Below are 27945 nucleotides of genomic sequence, written 5' to 3'. Positions count from 1 at the left end.
GCTGCTGCTGTAAGTAAGATGTTCCAGTGCATGCACATTCCAGTTCAAGTTACAATTTAAAGACTAAACGATCTATTTTATGGTGCAAATATAATAATCATACGATATGAGGTCATTCCCCCAGTGGTTCACAGTATTGCCAACTCGGCAACTTTGACGCTACAGCTGGCGACTTTCCAATCTTGGCTACTTTTTTTGTCAAAAGCTACTAGCGACAAATCTAGCGACTTCTTCCAGTGTTATTGGAGACTTTTTTTTGTGTCTTGGAGGCTTTTTTTGAGTCTTGTAAACTGAAGTGAAAGCGTCATCAACGAGCAGTAAAGGGTGCTGCCGGTCAGCTCGTGCTGCGAGCAGAGCGGAGAACCTCACACAGAGGGAATTGCAGCGGTTCGCGCATGTGCAAATCATCAATCAATCAATCAATGTTTATTTATATAGCACTAAATCACAAAAGTCTCGTTCCATTTGTAGTGGAAAGTCGGAATATTTTCTGAGTTTCTAGCTTTTAAATACAAATGTTTCTTTACTGTCACACTTAAATAAATCGCTTAATTTGATTGCCCCCAGCGACCCTGAAGGGAATAAGCGGTAGAAAATGGATGGATGGATGATTTGCCTACTGTACACAGCCTCAGTCACTTACTCACCTCGAAATAGTCTGCGTGTGTCTCTCTTTGACAAAAGTTCAACATTTCGCTAGCCAGCTCATCATGTCAAGGCCTCGAATTTTTACTTTCATGTATATATATATATATATATATATATATACGGTATGTACAGTGTTGGGACTAACGCGTTACAAAGTAACGCGTTACTGTAACGCCGTTAGTTTCGGCGGTAACTAGTAATCTAACGCGTTATTTTTTTATATTCAGTAACTCAGTTACCGTTACTACATGATGCGTTACTGCGTTATTTTACGTTACTTTTTATGTAGTATAAAGTGTGTTTTATCGGAGCGCTGCTGTGTCATCGTTCTGATTCTTCTTGTGTCACAAGCCGGAGAAGAGAGAGAGACATATGCGCTCTGTGTGGGTGTGTCTGAGTGTGAGTGTGGGGAGCGAGGGGGGGGGCGTGTCTGATCATGGCGGAGCCAGAAGTCGAGTTTGCTAACATGGAGATATTTTCACTACTTTTCTTTTGTCGAGCACAAAGAAAATAACATTTTAGTTAAATGTAAATTGTGCTTTGGATCAAAGATGCCATCTACTGCCCAAAACAGCAATTCAAATCTGCTGAAACAAGCTACATAGCAACATGCTTCGACGAAGCTAGTAAAGAGAGACAGAGGCTCTGATGCCACTTCACCTCCACCACCACCACCATTCACCGCTGAAGGTACACACTCTGTCAATCAATGTTCCCTCTAATTGTTCATGTGTGAGCAAATGCAAAAAGTCCCTGAGCATTGAGTGGAGTCCATGTGAGCAACATCACACGTGCACACTGTGGCTACACCAGCAGCACACCTGTCCCAAACCTCACTAAATAACAACTTACATCTCCATCCATCCATCCATTTTCTACCGCTTGTCCCTTTCGGGGTCGCTGGAGCCTATCTCAGCTGCATTCGGGCGGAAGGCAGGGTACACCCTGGACAAGTCCCCACCTCATCACAGGGCCAACACAGATAGACAGACAACATTCTCTTATTATTATAATCAAATGACAGCAGTCATTTCCATTTCTAATATAAGTGTTTAGGCCCACTTATAATGACAATAACAAAAAATATTGTTTTTCATGAACTGTGTACTTGTATTGTTTGTCTGGGTGGAGGTCCTGCTTTGGAAATAATTTGTACCCCTTTCAGACATTGCATTTAGTTCCCATTAAAACATTCACATGTTGCACAATGAGATGTAAGCAGGGGATCATGTGTACATTCCTGCAACTTCCTGTTTGTAAAAAATATATTTTTATTAGTATTTATTTAATATACTAACAGCATTTAATGATTAACATTTATAAATTAAGATTCCTAATAAATGACACTAGAATAAGCACACATTTGATTGGTAAATCATAGTGTAACGACCTGGAATGACACTTTATGTGTGGTGTTGGAGTTGTCCGACTTTTTGTGTGGCTGTAAACGCATCACTGGCTAAGTGCCATATTTGCAAGTGTTGGCGCACGTGAGAGAGCGAGCGGCTGCTGTTGATATAACAAAGATGCTTTTGGTCTGGTTTGTACTGCAGAAAATGACCAGTTTTGCTAGATATCATTTTTTTTTACTAATGTTTTGGTGATGTGTTTATGGCCGACAGTAAAGAGTTTTGCTCAGTAAAGTGATGGATGGAATTCATGTCCTCAAAGCGTCTCGACAGACGTTACAATATTTGAACAATGATGACGAAAACGGTTTTCTCTGTCGTGTCCGTGTCGTGTCGAAAATTGTTGTTCGCTTATTTTTTTATTTGATTTTGTGCATGGCATAGATTTGCCGTGCGCAGAGGACGCTTGAGCAGTGCGCAATTGCACATGCGCGCTCCTGAGAGGGAACGTTGCTGTCAATTCTCTTATATACTCTTTCATTCTAGACTTCTAGAGTGTTTGATTATCACATCACTCTAAATGTGTAGACTATAAAGTTCACAAACATAAAGAGGGATCCTAGTGGGCCAGGCCAATCTTTCCTTATCTCTAAACTAAAACTGGGGAAATGTGTAGTGTTCTGGGTTTCAGACATGATTTTGTATAAGAATTACTTGAGGAAGAAAATGCCTGGTTAGACTTTGTGTATGTAGTGTGTGCCTTTCTTGGTTTACATCTATGCTGTTATTATGCTGTTTGTTACTTATGTATGTTATGTTGCAGCTATTTAAAATAGTTTTGTCAATTTGTTCTGGCCAGAAACAAATTGGCCTTTGTAACATATCTTTGTCTTTGTGTGTTGTATGTAGACCACATGGCTTAGCAGAGTTGAGTGATGCAAATGCATGTCAAGTTGATCAACAGATTGTATTACTTTTGAAATGAAGTAACTAGTAACTGTAACTAGTTACTGCTTTTCAGTAACTAACCCAACACTGGGTATGTATAAAATAGATAAAAAATAGTGTTCATTTATGAGATCTAGGGCTCAAAGTAATAATTACATTTATTGTTATCAATATTGAAATCATGATTACTGATTGTTAAGTAAATCAGTGTTGGGGTGTGAACGTAATACCATCATGTCATTTGTAACGTCTAATAAAAAGACTACCGGTATATATAAACATTATCCATCCATCCATCCATCCATCCATCCATCCATCCATTTCCTACCGCTTATTCCCTTTTTGGGGTCGCGGGGGGCGCTGGCCATATAGCTAAATACAAATATTAGTTTTTTTTTAATTCTTTAATAATATAAACTTGTCAGCTTTTTGTAATTTCATGATGCCTTTATCTCTATTTTTACATTTTGATTGAGAGAGTTTTTATTTTTTTTAAGTTATGTACATTTATATGTAGATGTAGATGATGTATCGGGACAGATCCATTAAGAGTTTGTTATCTCTATTTTTACATTTTGATTGAGAGAGTTTTTATTTTTTTTAAGTTATGTACATTTATATGTAGATGTAGATGATGTATCGGGACAGATCCATTAAGAGTTTGAGCAGAAATATGTCGTATAGTAATTAACGATACACAATAATTTAATTTTCCTGAGGGAACTCTCCTGAATGAATCAATAAAGTACTATCTATCTATCTATCTATCTATCTATCTATTTAAAACATTAACAAAATTATGTGTCACATGTATGTTTTTTGAAGTAACACCTTAGTGACATGAAAAAAACAATTAATGTAAAAAAAACAACTGGTGTTTACTTTTTGATATCAAAATAAAACACAAAGCAGTTTGGCTAATGAAGATGAAGTCTAATAAACAAGCTTTGTTCTTCTCCAATGCTTCCCTAGTGTTTCATTACAACAGTTTGGCCAACAAAAAACCCCAGAGTGACACCTCTCACATCAAATAAACAATCTTCACTGCCTGCGTTCAATTTGATGAGATGACACAACATTTGAGCTAGTATTGATGTTGACACAGTTAAATAAAGAAGGAGTGAACATCCCAGTAAACAAACTAAAGACTTTATAAACAAGTTGTGACAACGTTCACGACACATCACCTGCTGCAAAACATCAAATAGTTTTCTCCTTCGCTGTGTACTTTCAGTGTGGGTACAAGTGTCTCCAATATTGTCCACACCTGTCTCCATCTAAACACAGCAGTGTGCTTGTCGTGGTATGGGTTTTAATGATCAGACGGTTTATGCAAGCAATGTGTTTATTCCGACTCCAGCCTAGCATAGGATTTCCTGTGTCACAACATCAAGCGTCATTACGTAACATCCGGTCCCGGACATCCTGTATGCTATATCAAAATAAAGGCATAACAGATAACACCACATCTCCCTTTCTAGAAAACTAAACAGACTAACATTTACAGTGATATGTCAGATAATGTAAAATCTGTAAACCTTTGCATGAAATAACATATATTCACTCACAATGGAATAATGCACTTCTAATACTTCTCAAGAAAAATAACAAAAGCAAACATAGTCAGGCAATATCTTTGGAGGCAAATAGTGTAACCATCAGAATACAAAACATTGACCAGTCTTACTTGTTTCACATCGTTTTTTTTTTCTTTTCACTTTTTTTTTCCATTTGTTTCTCTCTCCCCCTCCCACAGTTTACAAGTCCAGTCTGTGAGGTTTTCTCACCACCCTGCCACACCTAGTGGTAGTACCATGTGTATGTGTATGGACAGGTGTAAGTGCCTTGGGAGTCTGTGTTGGAGGTGACTTGGGGCGTTCTGGAGAACCCAGTGTGGCCTCACCTGGTTGGGGTGGAGTGCTGGGTGTCAGTGTGCGAGGTGTGTGCGGAACAGTCTCTGGAAAAGGTACAAGGTGGTGTCTATTCCTTCTGATCGTGCCTGTAGGGCAGTCCACAATGTATGAACGTGGGGCAGAGTGGGGTGAAACCACTGTGCCTTGAGACTTTGTATTTGTAATCCACACTGGTTGACCTGGAGTGAGTTGACTCAGATCTCTCACCCGGTGTCTTTTGTTGAAACTTGCAGTGTCCTTTGCTCTCCTCTCCCTTTCTCTAGTTGCGACGACGGTGCTGTCTGGAAGCTCTGGAGTTAGGAGAGATGGATGCTGGGGCAGTGGAGTGCGCAGTCTTCTGCCCATGAGGAGTTGAGCAGGACTGTAGCCATTTGCGAGTGGTGTAGCTCTACAAGCCAACAGAGCTAGATATGGATCTTTAGCCTTCTTTAGCAGGTTTTTCATGGTCTGCACGTGACGTTCTGTCTCTCCATTACTCTGAGCGAACCTAGGGCTACTGGTGGAATGAGTGAACCCATAAGCTGCTGCAAAGTCCTTGAATTCTTGACTGGAGTATTGAGTTCCGTTATCACTGAAAAAATGGACCGGAACACCGTGCCTGGAGAAGATCGACTTGAGATGCACAATAACATCCTCAGATCGTGTGGAAGTTAGCTTGGCGATCTCTACAAACCTAGAGTAGTAGTCCACTACAAGTATGTAGGTCTCTTGGTTGAGTGAGAATAAATCAGAACCTACTTTTTGCCATGGTCTCTCTGGGAGCTCACTGGACATTAATGGCCCTACCGGATTGGCTCGTTCTTTGATGCATGTGTTGCAATTTCTCACCAGCTCATTTAGTTGGCTGTTCAAGCCAGGCCACCATACAGCCTCTCTGGCCCACTCTCTGCATCTGGTCATCCCCTGATGTCCCTCGTGAAGTGCGTCTAGGACAGAGTTGCGCATCGCTGTGGGAATAACTAGTCTGGAGCCTCTGAGCAGTAGTCCATCGTGTACTGTAAGTATAGTTCTATCAGGCCAGTAAGCCTTCACTGGACCTGTGAGCTTGCTGCGGTCAGGCCATCTTTTCTGACAGTATGACATGACTTCTGAGCACACACTGTCTTGCTGCAGTTGTCCTCTCAGTTGAGCCAAGTATGTTGAGCTGGCGGGCATTTTGGTGACGACTTCATCTGCGTAGATGTTTGTCTCTTCCATTAAGTCTTTGTCTGTCCTTTTCCTGCTTGGGTTTTGGCTAACAGGCGAGCGTGAGAGAGTGTCGGCTGTAAACAAGTCTTTGCCAGGGGTGTGTGTGATAGTATAACTGTACCTCATGAGTCTGAATCGGAACAGCTGGATTCTGGGAGGAAGCTCAGTGAGTGCCTGGTGACCTAGCAGGCTGACAAGTGGCTTGTGGTCAGTTTCCATGGCAAAATGCCTCCCAATAATGAAGTCCCGGAAACGCTCGCAACCCCATGTCAATCCTAGCGCCTCTTTCTCCACCTGGGCGTATCGCTGTTCGGTCTCTGTCATGGAGCGTGATGCGTACGCGACTGGTTTCCACAGCTCTCCCTCCTTCTGTAGGAGGACTGCCCCCAATCCGTATGAAGAGGCATCCGCCGACAGTTTCAGCTCTTTGTTGGGGTTGTACAGTGTCAGTACTGGAGGTGATGTGAGATCATTTTTCAGCCGATCAAACGCTCTCTGTTGTGCACATCCCCAGACCCACTGATACTTCTTTGAGAGAAGGTCTCTCAACGGCTTGTCCTTTTTAGCCAGACCTGGAATGTACTTTCCGAGCTGGTTTAACATTCCCAGGAAACTGCGAACCTCTCCTGTGTTGGACGGCTCTCTCATTGACATGACAGCCTTTACCTTATCTGGGTCAGGTTGCACACCTTCAGCTGACAGAATGTGGCCTAAGAACTTGACTTCACTTCTGCTCAGTTCACATTTCTCCATGTTTAGTGTGACCCCGGCTTCCTGGAGTTTGTTGAGAACGGTGTGTAGTCTGATGTCGTGCTCTTGTTGGTCTCTTCCCCAGATGAGAACATCATCCATGTGGCATACGACTCCCTGCAGCCCATCGATGATCATAGACATGCGCCGCTGAAAATGTTCTGGGGCTGACGCTATGCCGAAGGGCAGCCTGTTAAAGTAAAAACGGCCAAAGGGAGTTATGAATGTGGTGTACAGTGACGACTCGGGGGATAATGGGATTTGCCAAAATCCTCTGTTGGCATCTAACTTGCTGAAGACCTTCGCTCCTGCTAGAGAACCAATTGTCTGCTCCACTGAAGGCAGTATGTATTTCTCTCTGCAAACCGCTTCGTTGAGGCGAGTGAGGTCAACGCAGATGCGCACTGAGCCATTCTTTGTAGGCACTGGAACCATGCCCGAACACCAGTCAGTCGGCTCTTCCACTCTGGATATGACTCCAATGTCCTCCATTTTCTTGAGCTCCTCTTTTACTTTGCCTAGTAAAGGGATGGGGACCCGTCTTGGTGTGGCCAGGGAATAGGGAATGGCGTCTGGCCTGAGCTTTATAGTGTATGGCTGCTGCATCATTCCTAAACCCTGACACAATTTTGGGTAGGACTCTTCCATTTCAGACTTGTCTATGCTGTCTGCTCTGTAGACTAGTTTAAGCTTAATGCTTGCTGGTCTGCTTAACAAGGCTACATTTAGGTCATTGACAACATAAACATCTTCCTGTATCACCTGCTCTCCTTTGCATAGTGACTCTCTGTATCTGCCTAAAACAGATAGAGGCATGCGGCCTGGGCCAAACAGTGGTCTGTCGGGTTTAGCTAGCTGTGTGTTGCCCTCTGTAATAGCATAGTAAATTTTAGCTGGGATAACTGAGACATCAGCTCCTGTGTCGATTTTAAATCTGACTTTGTGGTTTCTCACAGTTAAATCAGCATACCATGGGTCTAAACCTGCATCTATTGAGCCTAGGAACAAGGGAGTGTTATCATTACATTCTGTCTCTACAACATGTACTGTTTTGGTAGATTTACATACTTTGTTGTAATGGCCTCTCTTTCCACATGTGTGACATGTGACATCTCTGGCTGGGCACTGTGCTTTGGCATGACCAGGGGACTTTCCACATCTGTAGCATGTCTGGCGATCAGATGATGGCTGTGGCTTTGCTGCTGAGTGCTTTGGGTAATGAGGGATCTTGGGTGTAAATGGTTTTTGTCTTCTGCCTTTTGTTATTGCATCAATGTCCATCCTACCCCCTCCCCTGAGGTCTGTTTGCTGCCTCTTGATCACTTCGGACTGTCTTGCCATGTTGACTGCTTTTTCCAGCGTCAAATCTGGGTCTAACTGCATCCTCTCGGATAGACTGACGTCTCTCAGCCCCACCACAATACGATCTCTTATTAACTCGTCGTGGAGTGCTCCGTATTTGCAGTTTTCTGCCAGGGCATGCAATGCAGTAATAAAAACATCAACAGCTTCGTTTGGTTGTTGCACTCTTTGGTTGAATCTTGCCCTCTCATATATCACATTTTTCCTAGGCACAAAGTACCTTTCAAGCGTGGCTTTCACTGAGGTGTAGTGCTGTCTCTGTATGTCGGTTAAATCATGACCGCGCAGGATGTCATCTGCTTCATCCCCCATGCAGTAGATCAGAGTGTTCACCTGGTTAGCTTCAGTGCTAAGATGGAGGTTGCTGGCTAGCCGGAATCTCTCGAACCTGCGTATCCATCGTTCCCAGTCCTGAGGCTTTGAAAAGTTGAACGCTTCAGGTGGTTGTATGGAGAACGTAGCGCTCAGAGGAGCATTAGCATTAGCCGCTAGCTGGGGAGGTTGTTTTTGCCGCACTGCCGGTACAGCCGCTGCGTTGCCGCCTTCGGACATCTCGTCTCTCCTGACGTTATAAAAACTCTCCTTTCAGCTGCAAAAGTTGCTCTTTTTACCGCTGCTCAACTTCTGACACCATGTCGTGGTATGGGTTTTAATGATCAGACGGTTTATGCAAGCAATGTGTTTATTCCGACTAGCCTCCAGCCTAGCATAGGATTTCCTGTGTCACAACATCAAGCGTCATTACGTAACATCCGGTCCCGGACATCCTGTATGCTATATCAAAATAAAGGCATAACAGATAACACCACAGTGCTCTTGAACGCACGGCGGGAAGCGAGGGAAAATGACATTAAAAGAAGCGCTTGGCTCCGTTAAATCCGAAGGGAAATCTCCACAGCAAAGTCGGTGTCGTTGGTCCGCCATGATTATCCAGCCAAACACCACTAGTGCGCATGTGCCTGACTTTGTGTTGCCGAAAATGCATTAATAAATGAAGTTGTTTCTGTAATTAAAAAATGTTACGGTATTACTAACCGTCGGGAATTATCGCAAATTATCATTATACCGTTACATCCCTCGTCCATTAACAAGTAAAAAGTCAAGGGCCGTCACGGCATGTTCTTGCCGCAAATGTTGGTCAATTTTTGTGGCATTACGGCACAGTGTAGAGAAGACATCCACACGCCTGCATACTGCAAATAAAATGCGCATGTGCAAAGCTGCCACTGCTTCTGCCTTGGTTTAAAGAGCGCGATGCAAATATTTCTCCACTGTCATGTCAAGCTATTATAAAATCACTGCAACGTCCCAATTCCATCCTTTATGTTAATGAGCCAGTCATTAGATATGGTTCGTTAGTGAATATCACAACCCTCCATTATTTTGATCAAATGTATCTATTTATCAATGCAGAACAAAATTGATTAAAAAACAACTAAAAAAAAAAAAAAAAAAAAGTTAATCTGCAGTTTTAATCGTAATTATAATTTTTTTAAACATACTTTGCCATAAATTATGCAAATGAGACGATGAGATCATCTAGCAACTTCTAACGACTTTATGGACAGCCAATAGATACTTTCCTTGCTGAGGAGTTGGCAACGCTGGTGGTTCAACTGGAAACAGTTGTCTACGTCTGCCTACATATGTATAACAACATGGAGATTTACCATTGTTCTGTGACGAGTTTGAAATAAGTTGAATTTGAAATATAGTGGTGTCTGTTTGGCCTTCATACAAACATACCATTAAGATCAATATTTGTCAAAAGAAATGTTTTTTGGTGATATATCGACATGTCCTTATGTTGAAAAAATATAAACTAAAACGTACACACTGGTTTGGGCACATGGACTGATAGTTTTAGCTCCTAAGATCGATTGTGTTTAAAATAGTTTTTTTTGCACGTTTCATATAGTGTTGAAAGCTAAACAAACCAAGATAAAACTCATGCAGTTAACGTGTTTCAAATTGTTTCAACAGACTTTAAATGACATTCAAAAGTTTAAAGTTCAATTTGTAAAAAGACTATGGTGCCACAATTAAACATACAACTATTTCAGGTATCTCTATTTGGTTAAATTCTCCCAAAACAACTACATATGGTAGACGTAGCAACCGTAGTACTTTTGTGTTTAAATAAGATTGTAGAGAAAGGAAAGCAAAGCATCTCACATACTTGTGTCACCATGTATTCTCTGTTCAGTAGTATATTACTTAGAATGAAACCGGACCGCAATTTAGTCTGAGATTTAAGTTTGACAGGCTAACAGCAATTAAAAGAGCTTAGAACTGCAAGCATTAAATGTGCCATATGTGGTAATGTGACCAGAAATGGTACCTCAATCATGGTCAAACTTCTATAGTCTACTCCCACTCACCCTGACTGAGTGTCATGTCTGTGTGATCAGGTTTTATTTTTGGACTTTTTGTGCACTTTTGTTTTGTTTTGTCACCATAGTTACCCATTAGTTTCACCTGTCATGTCACACACCTGTTTTGAGTCACGCACCTGTTGTTAATCATGTCTGTGTTATTTAAGCTTTTCATTTTCTGTTGTTCGTCCTGGAGTCATAGCCTCTCTAACCCTGCTATCCTCGCGTTTTCAAGCCCTGTTCACGGTCCCATGCCACAGTAAGTGTTTTGTTATTTCGTGTTCAGTTTCTGCCTTTGTGCAAGTTTTGTTTTCATTCGCCAAGTTTTTTTACCTCCGCCAAAGTGCGCGCTTTTCGTTTATTCTTTTTTTGATAAATAAATCATGTACCCACCTTCAAGCCATGTCCGATCCAAATTTTCTTGCATCTTGGGAAAACAAAAACTCCACAGTCCAAGTCATGACACTGAGATTGCCAGATACGCAGCCGAATCCGAATCCTACTCCAAGGAACTTTAAATGGCAATCGACGAGTCCTACGCTGTAGGTTTCTCTTGTTTATGCTTCTTGCAAGATGGTTTACTAAGTAATTATGCCACATTTTACTAATATTGATTAGCCAAATGTATTTGTAAAGTTACACAGCAATATTTTAGTCGGGTGTCGAGACTGATTGTTGGCATTATTACCCTGCTAAAATGTCTAGTTTGACCGCACGGACCACCATCGAAATAATTATATATAATAATATATTATATATCGCATAGGCCTACTTTGATATTAAGCCAAGGCCAACAGTAAAATTACCACCACATTTCGTTCAGCATAACTCCATGTTGCATCCAACCTGGCACACTGCATTCTCTTCCACGTCAAAAGAGCATCATACACAAATACAAATAGACGGAGTGGACATTGAAAGGGTAAAAGAAACTAGATGTCTGGGTGTATTAATAGATGATAAAATTAACTAGAAATCTCATATAAAAAATTGCAATATAAGGTGGCCAGCAATATTTCAATAATGAACAAAGCAAAATATGTTTTGGACCAAAAATCACTCCATATTCTCTAATGCTCGCTAGTGTTACCATATCTGAGTTATTGTGCAGAAATATGGGGAAATAACTACAAATATGCGCTTCATTCACTAACCGTGTTACAAAAAAGATCAGTTAGACTGATACATAATGTTGGACATAGAGAACATAAAAACACTTCATTTATTGAATCAATAATATTGAAATTCAACGATTTGGTAAAATTGCAAACAGCTAAAATTATGTACAAAGCAAACTATAACCTGTTACCCAAGAATGTACAACAATTCTTCTCAACTAAAGAGGAGAAATATAACTTTAGAGGAAAAACTAACTTAAAACATATGTATGCACGTACAACATTTAAGACCTTTAGCATATCAGTATGTGGAATTAAAATATGGAATGGATTAAGCAGAGTTAAACAATGTACTAAAATGATCCAGTTTAAGAGGTTGTTCAAATGAATAGTGCTTATAAAAGTACACGGAAGAAGAATTATGAGAAATACCTTCAACCGTATTGAAAACGGGATATTCTTCATCTCAGTATGTTTATCATGACTGACTTAATTATATATTGCAAGAACTGCTGTATTAATCATTCACTGATGTAATTGTGTTACAAAAAGAAGACAGTAAATGAACATATGTATTTGTAAACGCTCTGAAGTGGGAAAGGGGTAGGATTAAATAAGCTTTGCTTCTTCCTACTTTTTTTCGGATATGCTGTAAACAGAAATGATATGAAACTATGTGTGATGTATTATGCTGTAAGTGTGTTCATGTTTGAAAACATTTTTACTCAATCAATCAATCAATCAATCACCATCTTTCAGTGCAGAATGTGTTTCTATGAGCCAACCCACATTACGCAAAAACCATGTTACGCATAAATCATATTGCCTACTACCATGTCAGTACACAAAGTAGAAAATCATTACATGTAATGCATTATATTGTGCCAAGCAAATACAACCGCATATGTGTTTGATGCACATGCAGTACCAGAAACCGCAACTAGCCGTGCTAATGTTGGAACGCATTTCCTCACCACTTCAGAGGCTGCAATATGACAACTGCGGATCAGAGTGCGACACTGGCAGAGGAGCTTAACTGTTTCTTTGCCCGTTTCGAAACCCCCCAGCGACACTCATCTGCTCCAGCCCTGCCCCCGCCCCCACCGGGCTCCGGCGCCACTCCACTCACTGTACAGGAGCACAGTGTCAGACGAGTGCTCCTGGCTGTGAACCCCAGGAAGGCTACCGGACCAGACGGAGTACCTGGAAAGGTGCTCAGGACGTGCGCCCACCAGCTCGCTCCCCCCCTCACCAGGATCTTCAACCTCTCCCTGGCTCAGGCAGTCATCCCATCCTGCCTGAAGTCATCTACAATAATCCCGGTGCCGAAGAAGTCTCCCATCACCAGCCTGAATGATTACCGACCAGTGGCCCTCACTCCGGTAATCATGAAGTGCTTCGAGCGACTTGTTCTCCAGCACATCAAGGACCATATCCCTCCAGACTTCGACCCCCACCAGTTCGCATACCGGGCGAACAGGTCCACAGAGGACGCCATCGCTGTTGCTCTCCACTCTGCTCTGAACCACCTGGAGCAGCAGCAGAGCCACGTCCGGATGCTCTCTGTGGACTATAGCTCTGCCTTCAATACAATAATCCCGGACAGACTCTGCAATAAACTGGACACTCTTGGCCTCCCCCCTCTCACAAACGCCTGAATAAGGGACTTCCTAACGGACCGACCCCAGAATGTGAGACTTGGCCCGCACCTCTCATCCTCCCGCACGCTGAGCATCGGCTCCCCACAGGGCTGTGTGCTGAGCCCCCTCCTCTACTGCCTTTACACCCATGACTGCAGTCCGGCCCACAGTGACAACCTTACCGTCATGTTTGCCGACGATACCACAGTGGTCGGGGTCATCTCCAGGGGTGACGAGGCTGCCTACAGAGAGGAGGTCCTGAAGCTGACGGCCTGGTCTTCGGAGAACAACCTCGCTCTCAACACCAGCAAGACCAGAGAGATCATCGTCGACTTCAGGAGGAGCAGCACCGACCCTGCCCCCCTCTACATCAACGGCGAGCGTGTAGAGAGGGTCCACACCTTCAGGTACCTTGGAGTCCACATCTCTAATGACTTCTCCTGGACAGTCAACACCACATCAATCATCAAGAAGGCTCAGCAGCGGCTACACTTCCTTAGAGTCCTCGGGAAGTACAACCTGAAGCCTGACCTGCTGCTGACCTTCTACCGCTCGTCCATCGAGAGCCTGCTGACCTACTGTATTACGGTATGGTACGGCAGCTGCACTGCAGCAGACAGGGAGAGGCTGCAAAGAGTGGTCAAGACGGCTCAGAAGATCATCGGCCGCCCTCTCCCCTCTCTGACGGACATCTACACCTCCCGCTGCCTCAACAGAGCCAGTGCCATCATCAAAGACAGCACCCACCCTGGCTCTGACCTGTTCCACCTGCTGCCCTCTGGGAAGCGCTACAGGTGCATTAAAACCAAAACAAACAGGCTAAAGAACAGCTTCTTCCCCAGGGCCATAACCATCCTGAACGGACTGCCCCATTGTCCCTCATAACTGCCTTCTCTTCGGTGCAATAACCCATTCCACCAACCACCCTGTTTTTGTTTTGTTTTTTCATGTATATATTCATTTCACACCATATTCATTGCACTTCTACATTTTTTTTAAATTTTTATATATTTGCACATTGTTTTTCTAGCATGCACACATCGCACTGTATGGAATGGCCTCAATCTCGTTACCTTGCGTAATGACAATAAAGCTGATTCTGATTCTGATTCTGATTCATATTGAGAACGAAATAGGCACTGACACTATCCATATCCACATAGGTTTTATTTGTCCAAAATATATTTTGCCCTGTCAGTTGGATGACACATCGACATACAGGCTAACGGGCATACAGTATATTTCCCCCATTAGCCTATATGTCGATGTGTCATTGATCAAGCAAGCATGCTAAGCATTCGTTGCTGGAACATACTAGCGTTGTTAGACAAGCTCATAGACTGTATTGGACAATATAGTTTACATAGAAATGTCCATTTCCATTTATTACAAGTAATAAGAAAACGTAAATGCCTGACTTACCTACCAAGGAGGAAATTAGCAAGTTTGGCGTCAGATGAAAAAATATTCTCTGCCTTTGATTGTCTCCATCTTTCAGAGGCATCCCTGATCCAAATCCTTGTTTTGTTCCTGACTTCGTCATGAATAAGTTGAGAATCGTAACGACGCCTTTTTGATTTACTAAGCTCTGACATGTTTAGTAAATTTACCAGTGGCAGTAGCTAGACGAAGAGGGCGGTGCGTAACTGGCAACCTGGATGTGACACACTCACGCACTTTCTAATTGGTCAAACGGTGGAGGGCGGGGCATCGAAATGAAAACAATAATAAGATTTCAGAGCTGGAAATCTAATTTTGAAATGAGCATATCCCGGCTGAACTACTGTTATCAGTTATAAAGGTATTCGAAAATAAGATGATTTATTAATGCCTTTTGACCTATCAGGGCCATTTAATGATGACTTGACATGAAATTATTACATATGGCACCTTTAAGTAGTGAAAAACAGAGGCCACTATGCATCAACGGACCGCTTTCTTTTTAAAAGCCACCATTGCTGACTAATTGACCAAACCTCCTGCTTCTTTTCTGACGCAATTACTTAACCTAACGAGCGGATTTTCAATGTTTTTTAATCCCCTAGTTACCACTGGGGAATCAACGGGAGGCACAGCAGCTTGAGAAAGAAAAAAAATAGTAGTTTTACACCTTTTGAGCCAGGGATGTCAAACATGCAACCGATGCAGCCTGCGGACAGGTTTAAACCGGCCCGCGAGATGAGTTTGCCAAGTGTAACAATGAGCTGTATTTTTAAATGAAAAACTGCTGTTTTAAATGGGTCCACTGGATGTCGCAATAGGAGCTCTGTTAGGCAAGCAAATGGTTTATACCACAGCTGATCAAATATACTAAGCATGAGGTACACAGTAAAGTGGGGCTGTGGCTCCTCCCCCTCGAAGCTACCATAAAACCTTTGGTTTTACATCTTTTGCTTCGAACACATCGAGTTTTGGCACCCTCTTTTTCGTCAAAAAAGAGAAAAGCGGACACAGAGTGTTCCAAGAAAAATCATCCTCCTATGTATTCACGGAAGTGAATGGGAAACCACATTTCTTTGTGAGGAAGTTTTCTCTGTAATGAGCATCAATAAAACAAAGCTATGCTCAAAGCTCACGCACAAGCACTTGAATAACATCCTGAAATGATCTGCCACTCAAGATTTTACACCTGATATTGATACATGGGTGAAAGCTAAAAGATGACAGGTTTCAGGGGTAAAATAAACAATTGGTAACCACACTTAAAATGCTGCATGGGACACTGCAACTTGTCGTAGTTCTATGAAAATGAATGTCTTCTGTGGAAATTTAAAGAAAGTGAACAATTGCACAATTTACATTTTTCTATCAATACACAGTGATGCCTCCATGGCAGGGAGTAACTCAACCCTCTTGAATAGTTTCTATCTCAGTTTGTGTGATTTGTTGAGTTATCGGATTAATATGTGGAAATGACAAATGAGGTATTTGATACATAAAAAAGTTTATATTTATTATTTATTTTGTCACAACATTCACACTCACATTCACACACTAGGACCAATTTAGTGTTGCCAATCAACCTATCCCCAGGTGCATGTCTTTGGAGGTGGGAGGAAGCCGGAGTACCCGCAGGGAACCCACGCAGTCACGGGGCGAACATGCAAACTCCACACAGAAAGATTCTGAGCCCAGGATCGAACCCAGGACCTTTGTATTGTGAGGCACACGCACTAACCCCTGCACTTGCAGACAGGCAAGGTGAAGTAAAGTGGGCCTGCAGGACCGAGATGGATTTTAATACAAAAACAATGATGGAATAGTCACACAAAAGGTGATTTGCAAAAATGAGTTTTAGTTTCACGGATACAGGAAATACCATGTTACCTTGCAAGCGTGTGGCATTTCCCCTATAGTGCAATGACATGTTTGTAGGTGCAGTTCAACATATTCTTTATTGCAACAAAAGGGAAGCCTTCTTGGAGCGGCAAACACAAAAATGAAATTATGAACAAAAGCAATAAAGCAGGCTGGCTACAAAGCACTAATGGCACCTTGTGGAAAAGTAATGAGCACAAAGATGTGTAAAGCAAGAAAAAGAAAGGGAATGCATCAGGAAGGATCAAGTACAAGTTGCAGTCTAGGGTTGTACGGTATACCAGTATTAGTATAGTACCGCAACACTAATGAATCATATTCGGTACTATACCGCTTCTAAAAAGTACTGGTCCTCCACCCATCGCCGCCTTCACATTGTGTCATGCAGACGAGCAGCAGTGCACAATCACGGAGTACTTACATGCAGACAGTGTGTAGATAAAAAAGGGAAAACTGACGCATTTTGGCTAAACTAAAGTTAAAGGTGAAGTTATTACTCTGAAACTCTCTCAAGAAGAGGTGCTTTAAGACATGGCTAGCTAGCTAGTGGCTGATGTCTGGAAGCAGTGTTGTGACTATTTCAAAATCACTAATTCTTGTCTCCAGTGAGACATATCAAGTAAATTAATTTAAAAATATCATCCCTGTAGGAGTAGTGATTGCTATACATGCTTCATTACACACCACAGCCCATCAGAGTCATGACAATGGATATGTTAAAAAAGTTAATCAGTTGACAAAGCCCAGACAAGATTTCACTGTCTGATCATTTACTATTAAGATGATCATCTTAACTTTGAACACACTACACACAAGTGAATGAAGTTCATGCTTAGTCAACAGCCATACATATCACAATAAGAGTGGCCGTATGAAAAACGCCAACACTGTCATAAATATGTGCCATATACTGAAACCACATTAAACAACATTGACAAACACATTCTGGGAGAATATTTGCACCACAACACAACATAAACACTACAGAACAAATTCCCGGAATTCCCTGCAGCACCAACTCTTCCGGGACGCTACAATATAAACAAACGCCATTGGTGGCTCTACACCTAACATCCACTGTAATGATACCAAGTACAGGAGCGTATTTAGTCGATACCACTATGATTACATCAATATTTTTTAGCATCACAAAATCTTCTTTCGTTTTTTTTAATGTATATTATGTTTATAAAATCAGGAAATAGGTCCCTGGACACATGAGGACTTTGTATATGACCAAAGTTTGATCCTGTAACTACTTGGTATCGGATTGATACCCAAATTTGTGGTATCATCCAAAACTAATGTAAAGTGGCTAACAACAGAAGAATAAGTGATTATTACATTTTAACAGAATTGTGGATAGAATATGTTCCATCCATCCATCTTCTTCCGCTTATCCGAGGTCGGGTCGCGGGGGCAGCAGCCTAAGCAGGGAAGCCCAGACTTCCCTCTCCCCAGCCACTTTGTCCAGCTCCTCCCGGAATATGTTGAAACAGAAAATAACCAGATATTAACAGTAACAGAATTGTAGATAGAACATGTTGAAACAGAAAATAACCATATTAACAGTAAATGAACAAGTAGATTAATAATTCATTTTCTACCACTTGTCCTTAATAATTTTGACAAAATAATAGAATGATAAATGACACAATATGCTACTGCATATGTCAGCAGGTAAATTAGGAGCCTTTGTTTGTTTACTTACTACTAAAAGACAAGTTGTCTTGTATGTTCACTATTTTATTTAAGTACAAACTTGCAATAAGAAACATGTGTTTATTGTACCGTAAGATTTTTTGTTAAAATAAAGCCAATAATGACATTTTTTGTGGTCCCCTTTATTTAGAAAAGTACCAAAAAGTACCGAAATACATTTTGGTACCGGTACCAAAATATTGGTATAGGGACAACACTATTGCAGGCCAAACAGTCCAGAATAGAAACAGAACATGGTCTTAAAGATACGTAGCATAGCAGAAAATGCATGCAGTGATACAGCAATTAGCAAATGTTGCAGCTCAATTTAAATATGTTGATTACTAATTACACACATCTGTGCCACCAGTACAAAGCAAAGTTACTGCCAACGGTCCAAAACAGGAAATGGAAAATACAAGATAATAGTCTGACCGGAAGCAATACACAACAGAAAACAGAACTATAAGTCCAAAACTTATTTATAAATTGGTTTGTAGTATGTTATAGCTGGATTTGAATATTAATTTAATTTGGAGCTGTAAACATACAGTGTGTTGAATATATAGAACTGTCCTGGCATTTATCTTTCTGTTCGCACAGTACAATACAGTGAAAATGGGCACATTGTACATATAGTTGTAAATGGTGATAAACGTGCTGTTTACCGCTTGCATTGATCAATTATTCTGATGCCAAATCCCACTGTGATATGTTAAGTAATCCTATACAATTCTTAAAAAGGTCTTCTAGTTTTAAACTGTTGCAAAATGAGAAAATGATAGTTCTCTTTTAAAATGTCTCTAATCTGAGGCCATGTCCACACAAACACAGATACTTAAAAACAGGGTTGTCAAACTAATTTTAGCTCAGGGGTCGCATGGAAGAAAATCTATTCTTACGTGGGCCGGACTGGAAAAATCATGGCATAATTACTTAAATATATAACTACAACAACTTCAGATTGTTTTATTACGGCCCAAAATACAACAAACACATTCTGAAAATGTAAATATCTCAAATAATCCTCTTGACAAAACACTTCAAGTTAGTTGAAAATTCTGAGGAAAAAATTGGTGCAGTTGCAAAAACACCATAAAGAACACAATGCATTTAGACTTAAAATCAGCGTATCTGTATCTATATGTGTATGTGTGTGTATGTGTACATGTATATGTGTATGTGTATGTATATGTATATATGTATGTATGTATATTTCTGGGGGTACGCTCTGGGCCTGCCTGTCAGGCGGGGGTCGGCGCCTCAGGCTACTGCATCCGGACTGCGTGTCTGGAGCTCCTGGGTCCCACCGTCCATCCCTTCCGGGTGCCCGTCTTGGTTGGGGCCTGCTGGGTCTAGTCCCTGTGTCTATTGTGGTAGCTTGGTGCTGCAAGGTATTCCGAGGTGCTGCGAGTCGGCCAGTTGCTGGGGTAGTGACCTTATGTGTCAGCATGTCTGTGATCTTCTTTTAATTCTTTTATTTATTTATTTATTTTTTTAATATATTTTATTAATATTATTTTTTAATTTTTTTCCCCTCCCTCAGGGGGGGAACTCGGCGGGGCGGTTCATGGTTGTTCCATCTCCATCGTTGGGGTCCCTGCGGGTGGGGTGGGTGGTTCCCGTGGCCCCATGCCGGGTGGTCGTGCGGCGGCCGATTTGGGTGGGGTGGCCGGGGGCTGGCCTCGCCGCGCTCTCCGGGAGTGGAGGAGGGGTCTTGGGGGCCCGGTTGCCGGTGGGTGGGGGTGGTCCTCCTGTCTGGTTGCGGGGAGTCTCTGGGTCCCTCGGGCGGGGCGTCTCGCCTTTCTGCCCGTGTGGGGTGTGGTCTCTTGCTAGCTTGGGGTCTGGCTGTCCCCTGCTTTTCTCGTGCCTTGTCCTCTGCCGGGTGCGTCTGTCTGTGGCCTGCTGCTGGCCCTTGTGGGCGGTGCGGTGGGCCGGGCTCTGGGGTTCCTGTCGCTGGCCGGCTTGGCTGCGTGGGGGCGGTGGTCCCTGGTTCCCTGGGCACCACACCTACTGTTTGTGGGTTGGGCTCTCGGGGGAGGCTGGGGCCGTGCTCTGGCTCCCACGCACACTGGTAGTCGAATATATTGTACATACAAATTCACATATACTCACATACATACATACATACATACATACATACATAGGTACCTACGCTCCCACATACATACACAAATAAATAAATAAATAAAACATATTTACATTCTTAAAGTTTGTACATCCACACGCACATTCAATATACAAACATACACATACTGTACATATACACTCACTGTACAAACACATATACACATTCTGTACATATACATTCACTGTACAAACACATATACACATTCTGTACATATACAAGTACATATGCATACGTACACTCATGCACATAATCACGTTTCATCAAACATATATTAACGTTGTTGGGTATAACACATGGCACACTGACAAAGCTTAACCTATTGTTACTATAACAATCTACAAGGTTAATGTAGGTTGCTTCTCTTTCTCCCCCTCCATTTTTCTGCATTCTTTCGTATCTCAAGTTATCATTACGTATATGTATTGTTGCATTTGAACAACTGTATTGTTGATAATAAAGGTAAAGTATTGGTATTGTTCATTATCAATAGTGACATTTCTATTGGTATTTGTATTGCTCCATTTGTAGTGTAATGATGCTCATTGTCATTTCTGTATTAGTTTTTATTTTCGCTAACTGCTTATTTGCGATTACTTTTACCATCATATTTGTACATGTCGTATTTGCTGATGTTGCTCTATTGTTATTGTTGTGTTTGCTGTTGTTTTTGTCTCTCTGTCTAATCCCCCTCTTGTCCCCACAATTTCCCCCTCTGTCTTCTTTTTTTTCTCTTTCTATCCCCTCGTGCTCCAGCCCGGCTGCACCAAATGATAATATAAATACATTTAATAAAGTCAAATACAAATAAGGCAACAAGAGAAGTATCCTACACTTCTCTTTTGTAAAGTAAATCTGAACAGCTGATGTGGGCATCTACATCAACTATATGATTTGCCTGAGAAAGTGGACAGGACACAAAAAATAAATAAATAAATAAAATCAGCGTATCCGCAACGCAATTACACTTTAGGTTACAGCCCATCTAGAATTAAACAAACAATAAAATAAAACATAAATAAAAACGATTCTTCTATGTATCAACTACCTCATTTATCATTTCCACATATTAATCATGTGCTAACTCAACAAACCATACAAACTGAGTTAGAAACTATTCAAGAGGGTTGAGTTGCTCCCTGCCTTTGAGGCTTCACTGTGTATCGATAGAAAAATAAAAGCTGTGCAATGTGTGAAGAATTTCAACAAACCAAAAATAAAAACTTAAGAGACTGACAGTATTGCAGTAAATCACACGCTGTTCTTTTTGTTTAATTTTGCACAGAAGACAATCATTTTCACAGACCTAAATCAATGTGCAGTGTCTCATGCAGCATTTTAGGTGGGGTTACCAACTTTTATTTTACCCATGTTTGTTTTATGTTGGGTCAAGGGAGAGGAGTCGCAGTCCCGCTTTACCGTGTACCTCTTGCTTGGTATATTTAGTATATTTGCTTGCCTAACAGAATTTATATTGCGACATTCAATGGACACATTTAGAACAGCAGTTTCTTTAATTAAAAAATGCAGCTCAATTTTACACTTGGCAAAGTCATCTCGCGGGCCGGATTGAACCTTTTTGCGGCCTGATCCGGCCCATGGGCCGCATGTTTAATATCTTGCTTTAAAAATTGTCTCTCTGAGAAAAAAATCTCTACCCACACGAGTGTTGTTTCAAAACAGTCTCTGTCTACATGAAAACACAACGCATCTCAGTTGTAATTGAATTGCCTAATTTGGAGGTAGAAATTGCCATGTGAAATTGCTCATCAGTACCATGTATATTGCATATTCAAAGTAAATTGGTTTAAAGAGGAGCCTTCCTATCCAGCGGAGGGAGTCTGATCTGAATACGCCTTTTTGCCCACCGAGTGTTTGAGACGGTGTATGACGTTATACAGCCCACGCCTGTGAGGTCCTTCTCCTCCGATTCTGGATCAACATTTGCAATGAAAGTGACTGCTGTAACTCGGGTTGGGCGTCATTTGAAATTGAACGATTACGGTTCTGACTCCCATTTTCTGTTTCGATTCCTGTTCGTAAAGAATTTGGATTCTAAATCTTTTAAGAGAAAGAGTCCAAAAATGTTGTGCGGTTTAGATGAGGGAGTTATTTTTGGATGAAATGTCTTAACTTCTTAAAAACATATAGACAAACTTTTTATATTACAATTGTTTTACAAATCTTGCACTGAGCCCATCCATCCATCCATCCATCCATCTTCTACCGCTTGTCCCTTTTGGGGTCGCGGGGGGTGCTGGAGCCTATCTCAGCTGCATTCGGGCAGAAGGCGCGGTAGAATGTAATTGAAATTTAAAAATTTAATGGTTCTAAGAGAATCGTAATATTAGTCCCGGTTCCCATTGACGCTCGATGCCCAACCCTAATTGCAACACATCAATTAGTTCCAGCTCCAATAACACTTACGTCACTCTTAATTGCCATTGTTTGCACGCCAGAGTTGCTCACTAAGTTGACTTTCCGTAAAGCACCACTGTAAGACTTTTAGTAGAGAATTGCAACCCCAACAAAAAAGCTATGAAAGGATGAATATGGCGTCGGAGGAGTCGGCAGAGGGACCACGCAGAGGCATAATCCAGGCTTAAGTGTGCCTATACACTGTAGGAGTAGTCACTATCTCAAAAAATGTGCTACTGTAGTGGACTATATCAGTAACAAGAGTCTTTGAAATGGTGTCTTTATAGTGCTCTGTGGCCTTATTTTATTCTAAATCATTACAAAAAATGTTAGCTTCAACTTTACAACCCAAAAGGGCTCAAAGGGCTCATATTATGATTTTTTTTCTACAATTAAAACACTTTTTTGTAGTAACATGTAATTAATGGTGGTTCTTTGGTCAAAATTATGTTTTATAGACAATCTTGAAGTCGTTCTCTGACAGCCATTTTATTGACCTATTGACGACAGCGCCGGACAACAATATCGAACTCGCGCAAAGTTCTTCGGGTAACTCTCTGCCATATATGAAGACATCCGCAGAAGTCACATGTGGCCCGTTTGGAGGAAGTATGAAGGAAAGCAAGATTGTTTTACAAATATCTCCGCCATAACTTAATAGTTAGATTTCAAATTTTCAGGACTTATGCAGATCCCAAAAACATGTACCAATAGGTAAGAAAAGTTGGTTGGTTTTAGGTCACCTTTAATACAGTACTGTGATTTGTATTATCTTATTCTTACTAAGAATGTTCCTTATTTTAAACTTGACTTGTCACATAATTTGCCTCCTTGGCTATGTATCTAAAAGTCTTATCTACGGTAAATAGAAGAAATGCAGTTTATAATACTGTTTCCATCTGTCTCTTGTTTTCAGGTGGAGCGTATTGTAGACAAAAGGCGAAACAAGAAGGGTAAGTGGGAGTACCTAATCAGGTGGAAGGGCTATGGAAGTAAAGAGGACACCTGGGAGCCGGAGCACCACCTACTGCACTGTGAGGAGTTCATTGATCACTTCAACAGCTTGCAAATACATCTGCACAAACAGCCCAAAATTCCCAAAAGTACAGCCAACGGTCATTCGGCAGCCACAGAAAACTCCAGAGCTCGGGCTGAAGTGCGAAAGAAGAAAAGCGGTAGTGAGCCAGCCGTTGGGGTTCGAGTGGGAACTATTCTAGGGATCCCAGGTGGAGGGTCAGCAGCCATTCACAGGCAGAGGAAGGTTGGTGAAGGGCTTGGTAGGCATGCTTTGCGGGACAAAATGAGCAAAGCCATGACCTTTAAGACTCCTTCACTAGGAGCCCCTCGTTTTGTGGCCCCGATGAGGGAGCCTTATAATGGACTCCAGAATGGAGATGTGGAGCCACACATGTACAGGACAGCATCAAGGTCACACAGAGCATCTTCGGACAGGGTGAACGGAGACCAAAAAGAAATAGATACTACTGAATTAGGTAAGCTTTTAATAGAAGATTAAATATTTTTTTTTACCGAATGGAACCAATAACTATTGAGCAGAAAACATTGCGCTCCAACAATCACAAGGTTCTTCTTTTTCCATCTGCTATCTTGCTTTGTTTCGGTTCACACTGATTGGTATATTCAGGCACAATGGGTTTCTGTTTCTAAAAACAACGCTCACCCTGCACCAAGGGGCAGCGAATGAGCAAGAATCTCACAATGATCTTAATACGTAAGGCTGATAGTAATTTAACAAGCACTGACTCTGTATCACATATTTTCTTAAAATCTTTACATTTTCATAATTTTGGGGCATTTTCCTTTTTACTGAGCTAGGCTAAGTAAAGAGAAGTATTTAAAATGTTGCACTAAGAGAAATATCCTTTGGGTTCATGACTTTGAGGTTGCGTGCACAGAATACATGTCAGTTTTTTATGAATGCCAATTTTTATATTTAAAAATTGTTTTTATATACTGTATAGCCTTTGATTTTGATTAGTCGTGACATTTTTTTCTCATAATGCAAAGTAATTTTAAAAACAAGTGACACTTAACTCTGATAAACTAATAAAAACAGTAGAGGCTCGATCTGGCGGACAAGACATCAAACTTGACTAAATAGAGGAAGTACATGTCGAATGTGAACCTGCAGAATGATCAATAACTTTACCAGCAAAAAGAGCAACACCTCCGAGGTGAGGGAGCGCATGCCGGTCGAGTTCCACCAGTGTCTACGGCAAGATTCGTCCGGCTAGAGGCTCCTGGTGGCACGGAGAGCTTCCTGATTGACTGCGGCACATCCTGATAAGCCCAGACCCCATTTAGACATTATTAGTAAAATATTCTTGTGTGCAGACAAATTGTTTTTGGAGTGAGAGATGTGGGAGACTAAAATAAATGGCCAGCTGTTTTAAACATGTGACGTCACACAAGAAGCAGCGATTGCTTTCAAATGATATTCAAAACTGCAAGGAGATAAAAATGTTCTCTCACTGTCTAAAAACGATTTATCTGCACACAACTATTTGTTTCTGATGATGAATGCAATCAATCCATCCTCTCAGGTACTTAGCAGGTACTTAATTCCGCCTCCCTTCAATGGAGGGCGAATGGTAGGGACAGCGTTACACAGGGACTAGGGAGGGCTATAACTCCGTCAGAAATCTGTAAAGTCCCATGTAAGACCATCAGAATTTTGTTTTATATTTAAAAATTCTGTTCCAATCTAATCCCTGCTTGCGTGTTTGTGCTGGCCTGGGTGTGTGAGGGGGAGACAGGGGGTGAGTCTTTTATTCAATCATCAGATAGGTTAGCCTAGCATAGCAGTCCAATGCAGCTAGATTAGCATGTTGCAACAGGTGCGATACTGTGTACACTTGATCACGTCTGCGCTTAGCAGATGCGCAGAGGGTTGATATAGCGCTTGTATGGTCTGCTGACTACGCTGACGTTTCTTTGTCCAAAAATCTTACTCTCGCTAGTTTGATCCACTTTTCATGGATTTATTTTAGGAGCAAATTGAGAATGGAATGGTTAATTGAAAGGGAGCTATTGAAAAACATTTAAACTGAAGTCATGAAAATCGATATTTTTCTCAGCACCGCCATGTATCGCTCAAGCCCCTTTTTAGCCCCAGGAGACAGAAACAATCCTGGTGTAGGGGGTATTAATATCTGACAAATCTTTGACTATTTAAGGATAGCCCAACTAATTATTATCATTGTTGCTAAACAATTGTGAGTTGAGTTTCTCTACAATTCCCGCCCTTAATATACATGAGCATAAACAACTGCAGGATGCCTGGTGTATACGTTTTATTCATCTATGAGCATGTATTGTTAGCATTCATTATACTATAATATTGTCTTTTCACCTCATTATTTTTTGTTGCTTTAGTCACCTGAGCAAACATTTTGACAGACATGTTCAACAGATTCTGGCTCAAAATGTAATCTAGGTTTGATTGTAAAAAAAACATAAAATGATAATAATACGCTTAGCACAATATGTGCTGTGTTTTATTTGCCATCTTTCAGGAAGCAAAGGGGTGGTAATACAATATTGTATAGTCGATACTCATCCAGGGCTTGTTAGTTTTGGAGTGGTACAAGAGGGAACTTGTTTACAAGAAGTTAATGAAATGTGTTTGTGTTCTTTAGGTTCTCAAAGTCATTATATTAACACATCTGCCAATATAGAGGGGACCTCTGCCCTTGAAAGAGCTTACAAGCACATTGTTCCATAATGGTGAGCTGTGTTGATACTTTAAAAAGCTCTAACCATGGGTCTTTGCTGCAGAAGCTGATAACACCTTTCAATGTGACAGCGAGGTCACAGTCCAGACCCCACACTACACCAGTTAATCATTTATATTTACTGTCAAAACTTCATTCCCACTTGAAAACTGACAGTTCAGGCATTGAAAAAAATATTTGTATTTTAATGACCTTACATAAGTCTTCATATCATCGATGTCTATCATGAGAGGTCCCGGCTCTGCTGCCTCATAATCCTCACAATATAGTTGACTCATAACATCATTCATAAGGGTCAAATACCGTCACGATTACTTAAAGCGGCAACTTTTGAACTTTCATAAAATATTTTCATAACTTTTGGTATGATACATCGATTTACAACTAGGCCTTAGGGTTCTGCATCACTCTCACTGGCATTAGGAAACTTTGAGGAGCCACACAAAAAAAACTACAAATGTGCTTGGCATGCGTCACTCCCCCTTTCCCCATTCGGTACAAAGACGGAAGTCGATACAAAGGCCTACGTGCCTCCAGAAAACTAAAAGAAGAAAAAGAAGGCCTACCTGCAAAATTCTGCTATCATGGCCGAAGCTCCAAAACAACCAAAGAAACGAAAAGGTGCGTCTGGGGGGACAAAAAAATAAAAAGGGAGGCGACCTGGATAAAAGGACAGTCAAGGATTAACATTGTCCTGGCTTTCACTCACTGGTGTGAGTTCAAAGACGAGGAGGGATGCCAGACTGATGCTGCCTTGGCTCTATTCCTGCTTTACTCATAAGCACCTTCCGATGCTCAAATCGAAAGGATAATGCTAATGTGGTCTTCCTTGTCGCAAAACACTACCGCTTTGGTCTACTGGCGCCGCCAAAATCAACCAAAACTGTAAGTTTTTAGGTGAGGCTTGAAATAAAGAAGTCAATTTATTTAACATTGAAACAATTTGGTGTACTTTGTTTACACATGACTATTAAAAGGGTACATGCTGAGCCAAACAGAACTTCATTGCTGGTTTGTTATTCACCAAAACAGCATCACCTACCAAAAAACTTAAACACTAGATGAATAGAAATGTGTAGTCTTTGTAGCAGAAACTTCTGTTGGAAACTAGGTTGCTGCGTATTTGTCTCTGTGCTTGTTTCCTCCATTTTTTATGTTTGCCGGACCTTTCCGTCTTTAAATTAGTCCTGCCCAGGCTGCCTCTTTTTACTGTGTATTAGCTAATACTGCCTTATCCTGATTAGACACCTTGTCTCCTCTGCAGTTGAGTAAAGAAACACCCCAAAGCATTACATGAGAAAACACATGGGATATTAATTGCATTGAACTCCTTG

At 41.4% G+C, this 27945-nt stretch overlaps 1 protein-coding gene across 2 annotated transcripts in view; it reads left to right on the top strand.

The window, feature by feature from the left end:
* Positions 1–27945, top strand: part of LOC133608719 (chromodomain Y-like protein 2) — a 72922-nt gene that overhangs the window by 19689 nt on the left and 25288 nt on the right. For both annotated transcript variants that reach the window (XM_061964195.2, XM_061964194.2), the window contains exon 2: positions 23773–24349. In XM_061964195.2, the coding sequence (XP_061820179.1) occupies positions 23773–24349 (577 nt within the window). The remainder of the gene's footprint in view (positions 1–23772; positions 24350–27945) is intronic.

Source organism: Nerophis lumbriciformis, linkage group LG06 (genome assembly GCF_033978685.3).
Source record: "Nerophis lumbriciformis linkage group LG06, RoL_Nlum_v2.1, whole genome shotgun sequence".
Lineage (NCBI taxonomy): Eukaryota > Metazoa > Chordata > Actinopteri > Syngnathiformes > Syngnathidae > Nerophis > Nerophis lumbriciformis.
Note: the sequence above shows the minus strand (reverse complement) of the source record. Positions and strands in the feature narration are given on the sequence as shown.